This window comes from Mastomys coucha, unplaced genomic scaffold (assembly GCF_008632895.1).
Source record: "Mastomys coucha isolate ucsf_1 unplaced genomic scaffold, UCSF_Mcou_1 pScaffold3, whole genome shotgun sequence".
In the NCBI taxonomy this organism is placed as follows: Eukaryota; Metazoa; Chordata; class Mammalia; order Rodentia; family Muridae; genus Mastomys; species Mastomys coucha.
This window is the reverse complement of record NW_022196909.1, coordinates 46,904,705-46,912,180: the sequence shown is the minus strand read 5'-3', so window position 1 is coordinate 46,912,180 and position 7,476 is coordinate 46,904,705. Positions and strand designations below refer to the sequence as shown.

The window sequence follows — 7,476 nt, the reverse complement described above, 5'->3', positions numbered from 1 at the left end:
TTTTTTAATTTTAAAAGTTCCTTACTTCCCTCCCTTCCTCTCTCCTATGTGTGTGAGCTCAGGGACATCTCAGTGGAGTCTGTTTCCTCCTCCCATCTTTACTCAGCCCCAGGGAGGGAGGGGGATTGAACTCAGGCTGTCCAGTTTGCACAGCAAGCTCCTTTGCTGGCTGAACCATATTGCCCCCTCCCCTCTCTTCATGCCCACTAGCTATTAGATTTGTGGTCTGGGAGCCATGGAGATGAGGGAGCAGTACGCCCAGCTCCTGACTTTTTTTTTTTATTATTTTTTGCTCAGTCAAGTCCTGCTTCTGGGAGGGATGCCCTGGGCGGGGTTCTGTGGTGAGAATCTTATAGCTTCCCCTCCTGGACCCCTCCTCCCACCCTCCCCCAGGGTTCATGAGCAATGCCAGGACCTCTGTCATCCTTCTGTGGACAAGAGCCGGTAACCAAGGGGCTATTTCTACAGGCCAACGGAGACAAATGTGTCCACCACACTCAGTGTTCTAGTGACTGTTGCCTCATAGACCTGGAAAGAAGGGGAGCCTTCTGCACAGCCAAGTCCCGTGTAGGCATGGGGTGCTTGCCACAGGTGAGACACCGACTAGCAGGGAAAGAGTTGGGGAGGTTATATATAAAAAAAAAAAAGACAGGTCGGGCGGTGGTGGCGGCGCACGCACGCCTTTAATCCCAGGACTCGGGAGGCAGAGGCAGGCAGATTTCTGAGGTTGAGGCCAGCCTGGTCTACAGAGTGAGTTCCAGGACAGCCAGGGCTATACAGAGAAACCCTGTCTCAAACAAACAAACAAACAAACAAAAAAGACAGAAACAGATGCCTCTGCCTCCCCCAACCCCCCACCCCAAACCCCACCCCCGCCTCAGAGTGCCCTGCCCCCTCTACCAATTGCTACTCCCCCTGCTCTACCCCTTCTAAGCAGCATTCCTACATACCCGGCTGCCTCAAGGAAGGGGAACTTGCACCGACTTGCTGAGGCACATCCCCTACCCCCCTAGGAAGCCCCCAACCCCACTGACTGTACATAGTAGGTTCTTGCCGCACGCCAGAGACTCTTCTCCTTGACTTCTCTGAGATGAGAAGGATGGGAGATACACCTACCCTGACCCAATGCCCGTGACCTGGTGCCCTGGGAAGGCTGCAGGGCCAGCTAGGATCCCCAGCTTCCCGGGATCCAGGCTTACATCCTGGCTGCCCCAGCTCCTGCCTTTAGGACTGCTCCGACCTTAGTAAGTGGGACTAATGGGTCTCCCTCACTGAAGCGGCTGGGAAAAGTTCCCAGGGCTCACTCAAGCAGGCTGTGGTCAACCGGAAAACGCAAAGGCACAAGAGGGTCTTCATCCTACTCCATGGCCCTGGGCCCAGAGTCTCCTAGGAAGCACCCAGCCTCCGCCATATCCTGGCCTGGTATACTGCCAGAGCTTAAAGGAACCAGTCAGGGCCCCTCTGTGATCACTTGGTACATTGTATCTCCTTCGCTAGAACAGAGAGGCTAGAACAGAGAGATGTTCTAGCTTGCTTTCTGTTGCCGTGACTTAAAAAAAAAAAAAAACAACTCAGGGAGGAAACTGAGTGACTACTTAAGCTTCCAGGTCACACTCCATCACCAAGGGACTGAATTAGAGACCATGAAGAAACACTGCTCGCTGGCTCCTTACCAGGCTCACACTTAGCCTTTCCTACCAGGTTCACTTGGCTAGGGATGGCACCGCCCACAGTGGGCCTGCCATGGGCAATCATTAAGACAATCTCTCACAGATGCGGCCCTGGGCCAATGTAAGGGAGTTAATTCCTTAACTAAGTTTCCCCCTTCCTAGGTGACTGTAGGTTATGTTAACAAGAAAACACAAGCCGGGCGGTGGTGGCGCACGCCTTTAATCCCAGCACTTGGGAGGCGGTGGTAGGAGGATTTCTGAGTTCGAGGCCAGCCTGGTCTACAGAGTGAGTTCCAGGACAACCAGGGCTACACAGAAGAAACCCTGTCTCCAAACAAACAAACAAAATCTTTAACTCCAGTTCCAGGGGTGGGTCTTCAGTGAAGAGCACTTGTCCTTGCCAGGACGGGGTCACGTTTCCAGCACCCACTTGGTGGCCCACAACCATGTATAACTCTAGTTCCAGGCAATGTAATGGGCATGCAATGTTTGAACATGCAGGCAAACACGTAAAAAAAAAATAAAGAAATAAAGAAAAAGAAAAAGAAAAGAAAAGAAAAATCTAAAATGAGAAATCAGGACAGCCACTCCCCACCTCTGGCCAGAGGAAAGGATAAGACCCACGCTGTGCTCATGGTCATGTGACGTGGACCCTCGGGTTGGAGCATCTACCACTACTACTTATACTCTTACCCCAATCCCTGCAAGTGGAATCCCCTCCATTCACACCCTTCCTCTCCCGCAGACCAAGGGCAGCCTGAACATCATGTGTCCCTGCCGAGCTGGCTTGAGTTGTCATTCTAAGGATCCCACATGCGCCCGCCGGTGTCAAATGATATAGAGGATGGCTCGTGGCTGCTCAGGGCCACAGCTGCTGCACCCTCCCTCCACAGGTGTCACCCCCATCCCCACCACCACATCCACTCCCGAGCATTAAAATCACTTCCTGGCTCTGCTGTCTGTCTGCCCTTTGTAGGAAAGTCAAAGGAGGACACTGAGGCCCGAAGAAAGCCTCTCCAGGGTTTGTTTCCGCCTAAAGCCTTGGCGGGAATAGGGATGGGATAGATGCAGAGAGGGATGGAGAGTTTCCTGGGAAGGGACCAAGGATGAGGCTGGGAGTGTGTGGTGGGGAGATGCAGAATGGGGCAATGAATATTTTGTCGGGGGAACGGAAGGATGTATAGATGCAAGAATGCAAGAACGTGGACTAACAAGATGACTCAGCTGGCTGAGATCAGGCACTTGCTGCCAAGCCTAAGGACCCGAGTTCAGTCCCCCGGGTGTCACATGGTAGGAGAGATGGGATCCCAAAAGTTCTCCTCTGACATCCACACGTGCAGCACAGCATGCATGTGTTGCACGCAAAGTAAATTTTAAAAGTTTCATGCAAGAATGTGAAGCTAGCCGGACGGTGGTGGCGCAGGCCTTTAATCCCAGCACTTGGGAGGCAGAGACAGACAGATTTCTGAGTTCACGGCCAGCCTAGTCTACAGAGTGAGTTCCAGGACAGCCAGGGTTACACCAAGAAACCCTGTCTCGAAAAACAAAACAAAACAAAACAAAAAAAGGTCTATTTTTATGTTGTGTTTGTGAATGTTTCACCTGAATGTTTGTCTATACACAATGTGCATGCAATACTGGCAAAAGCCAGAAGAGGGCACCAGATATCCTGGAACCGGAGTCATGGACGCTCATCAGGAGGAGGGGCTCTCCCTATCCTCCTACAAGTAGGCTGGCTAGCTAATGAGCCCAGGGACCTACCCATTTTACTTCTGCCAGTACTGGCATTACAAGCATGCACCGCTGCCCCCTGTTGTTTTTGGTTTTGTTCTTGTTTTTTTATGTAGTTTGGCGGTTCTCATATTTACAAAGCAAGCATTTCGGGGACTGAGCCATCTCCCCAGCTGTGTGAGACTGATACATACTTAAACCAATCTCTGGCTGAAGGCTGCCAGCTGGGACAGCCTGGCTCGTGCAGAAGCAGGTGGAGGCAGGGTGGGCCTGATGCTTCTAGGTGTCCCCATGTCCACGGAGACTCTGCTCCACCTCCTCCCCTGGTCAGGTGGCCTTTACTCTTCTGGGTTAGTTTGCACCCCAGCCCTGCACCTCCTGCCTCCCACTCCTGAGTGCTGGCACCCCAGGCCTGCACCACCATGCCTAGTTTCTGCAGTGCTGGGGCTAGAAGCCAGGGCTTGCTGTGTGCCGGGTAAACACTTCACCAACTGAACCACACCCGTAGCTCATCTACCTTCATTTTGTATCTGTCAGTTTTATCAGCCTTGCTCCTCCTCCCTGAGGGCTGAGGGCGCAAGAGTCATGAGGCACGTCATGCTACCACACTATCATGCTCCAGACCCCTGAAAGGCCGGCACCTCACTGTCTCCAGCCACTGTCCTGAACCTACGGTCACCCTGGATGCTGAGGGCATCAGAACCCACAGACAGGTCACCCCACAATACCATCACCCCATCAGGTCAGCAATGGAAACCCAAAATAAGAAAGACACTATGTGTCTTAGGGTTTTACTGCTGTGAACAGACACCATGACCAAGGCAAGTCTTATAAAGGACAACATTTCATTGGGGCTGGCTTACAGGTTCAAAGGTTCAAGAGAGGACATCCCAGCCCTGATGTTTGCCCAATGACTTCAAACCCACCCCTTCCCACTGGCCCCGCACACGGGAGGGAAACAAATTACACAGCCCACAGCCCTCCATAGATATTAAAAAGTTCAGACCATTACATATTAGGGGGGGGGGGGAGGAATGCTCACCCTGGCTCTTCCAGCCACTACAGAGTGTCTTGTCATAGTCTCCTGTCTCCCAATGAATGCTCCGTGCTGGAATCTATGAAACCTTCATAGCCTCTGGACATCATCAGCCTCAAGCAGTGTGGGGGGAGGGGTTGTCTTTTCCATTCGTGGACATCTAGAAAGCACTTGATTCTCCAATTCTCTCCCCTTGCTGTGACCCTGGGAACTATGAGGGACCTGGATTTTTAAGCCACCACACACACACACACACACACACACACACACACACACACACACAGCCTTGGATTCAGCAGTCACTGTACAAGCAAAATTCCACCTTTTCTGGGCATGATGGTGTATGCCTGTAATCCCGACACTCAGGAGGCTGGGCTCAAATTTGAGCTGAACTTCTCTGATCCTCCTGCCTCAGCCTTCTGAGTGCTGGGATCAGACAGGCAGAGAATGTGAGGCTGAAGTTTAAATCGGATACTACCAGGGCCAGAGGCTTCCTCAGGCATTGAAACCAGTGCTTGCCACCCATGAGGTCTCCATTGTTCTCAGAACAAGAACTTTCTACATTGTAACAAGACTTCCTACATTGTAACGAGACTTCCTACACTTTAACAGGACTTCCTACATTGTAACAGGACTTCGTACATTGTAACCGGACTTCCTACACTGTAACCGGACTTCCAACATTGTAACAGGACTTCCTACATTGTAACAGGAATTCCTACACTGTAACAGGACTTCCTACATTGTAACAGGACTTCCTACATTGTAACAGGACTTCCTACATTGTAACAAGAAGACGGGAAGGAACTAAACCTCTCTCCCACACCGAAGTTCCTTTCTACCACCCTGTGCCCCAAGACGTCAGAACTTGAGTTCATTGCACATACTTATAGAGTAGGGGTAAGGGGCTACGGACGGGGCGCAGGTGACCCCAAAGCAGCTGCTGCCCTGGAAGTCTGCTCCCCACCCCCACCCCCGCACATCCACATTGGCTTCCTCATGGCTTTGTAGATAAAGCCCCTTGTCCTAATCTACTTCATCCCCCTCCCTGAGATCACTCTGTCTTCAGGCCTCCAGCAATTAGGGCAGAATTGCAAAGACCACACGGTATCTAGAGGCATCGATGATCCCAGAGCAACAGACTGTTGGACTTGGGGAACACCTGAGTTTTGATACCCATGCTTTGTGTAACTCTCCTACCCAGCGTCCCATCTCAGGGTTAGCTTCTTCTGCAGCCTTGCTGTACTTCCTAATTTAAAAAAATTACATTTATGCCAGGCAGTGGCGGCACACGCCTTTTATCTCAGCACTTGGGGGGCAGAGGCAGGCAGATTTCTGAGTTTGAGGCCAGCCTGGTCTACAGAGTGAGTTCCAGGACAGCCAGGGCTACACAGAGAAACCCTGTCTCAAAAAAATAAATAAATAAATAAAATAAAATAAAAAATAAAAATAAAAATAAATTACATTCATCCATTCATTTGTTTATTTATTTGTGTGTGTTCTGTTTGTGTGAATGTGTGCATTTATGTATATGTGTGTGTATGAGTGTGTATGTGTATGTGGCCTCATGCATCATGTCACATGTGTGGAATTCAGAGGGAAACTTGTATTTCTTTTCCTTCTACCCTCTGTGACCCCAGAAACAACCTCAGGCTGGCTTGGTGGCAAATACCATACCCACTAACCTGTCACACTGACCCTAACTAGTATTTGATGGCTCCTAAGAGAATATGTATACACATATACATACACACACATATACAAAAAAATTTTTTTTGAGACAGGGTTTCACTGTGTAGCCCAAGCTATCCTAGAACTTACTCTGTAGTCCAGGCAGGCTTCTGGGTCCACCTGCCTCTGCCTCCTGACTGTTGGGATTAAAGGCATGTGCCACCACCTCCCGGCTGAGTTCAGTATCTTTATGAGGTAGAGCTCATAAATTCTTTCTCCCAGGGTCACCAGAGGGGGGCTCTAGAAAGGGTTAAGCCCACTGCAGTTGTTAGTGGACAGACCCATTAGCGCCTGGGTGGTGTTAGTGAAATATCACAACTGAAAGGGGGGCCCTGGAAAGAGGGAGAGCCCCCAAAAGGAGGGAGAGCCAGAACAGGGAACTGTCATGATCAGCCGCAGGGCCCCAGTGAATCCCCACTGGAGGCCTCTGCTGTCTGCACCCGTCTGCTTGTCCAGGGGCTCAGAGGGGCGGAAGGCCTGGAGCCTGCTTCTTAAGCCCTGCTCTAGTCCTGCCTGTTCACTAGGCTGTGGATCCCAGGCTCCACATGCCCTTCTGCCCTGTGAGACCCTGGCTGGCCCTGGACCGCAAAGGCTTATGAGACTTCTCCTGGCACAGCAAGGACAGGCAGAGGCAGGCAAGGTTGCAAGTGAGCTTTAATTTCCAACAGCTGGCTGGCTCCAGATGGGACAGATCGAGGAAGAGAGAAAGGTGGCCCAGCTAACTGCACAGATCTCACTGCTTGGAGCGCCTGGAGTCGAGACAGATGCCGTAGTTGGTGTTGGTGATGGCGCCGATGATGCTCCTGTCCCCCTCACAGGTCAGGCCCCGCTCACAGGGACACCGGTAGTAGATCCCATAGAGAGTCTGCAGAGATAGGGACAGCAGAGTCACATTTGCTCTATTCCTTGACTGAGAACTGGCTTGTCTACTACTTCCCAGGGTGTTCCTGCCTGCCTCACCGGGGGACCATGGATGAGGCCTCCTCCAACACTCCTACTAACTTAATGGCGAAGAGGGGCCTCTATTTACCCACCTGTGGAATGGGAACAGACACACACACACACATACCGAGGGGGCCACCGTGAAAGTCACGTGGAGTCATGGGACAGGCTCCTGGATGTCCCTTCTCACTCCTTCAACCGTGCACGCCCAGGTGTCCCGCCCCACGCCATCCCCAAGCCTCCAGGGGGCGCCCAGGTGTCCTGCCCCGCGCCATCCCCAAGCCTCCGCCTCTGTGCTCCCAGGTGTCCCGCCCCACGTCATCCCCAAGCCTCCGCCTCCATGCTCCCAGGTGTCCCGCCCCACGC

The 7,476-nt window shown here is 51.9% G+C and overlaps 2 protein-coding genes across 2 annotated transcripts in view; one reads left to right on the top strand and one right to left on the bottom strand.

The window, feature by feature from the left end:
* Clpsl2 (colipase like 2) overlaps positions 1 to 2,621 on the top strand; it is a 3,350-nt gene extending 729 nt beyond the window's left edge. Inside the window, exons 2-3 of the mRNA XM_031348126.1 lie at positions 469 to 591; positions 2,416 to 2,621. Of these exons, the coding sequence (XP_031203986.1) occupies positions 469 to 591; positions 2,416 to 2,511 (219 nt within the window). The 3' untranslated portion in view covers positions 2,512 to 2,621. The remainder of the gene's footprint in view (positions 1 to 468; positions 592 to 2,415) is intronic.
* A 4,183-nt stretch (positions 2,622 to 6,804) lies between these two features.
* The window catches only part of Clps (colipase), a 2,953-nt gene continuing 2,281 nt past the window's right edge, over positions 6,805 to 7,476 (bottom strand). Inside the window, exon 2 of the mRNA XM_031348256.1 lies at positions 6,805 to 7,033. Coding sequence (XP_031204116.1) covers positions 6,902 to 7,033 — 132 coding nt within the window. The 3' untranslated portion in view covers positions 6,805 to 6,901. The remainder of the gene's footprint in view (positions 7,034 to 7,476) is intronic.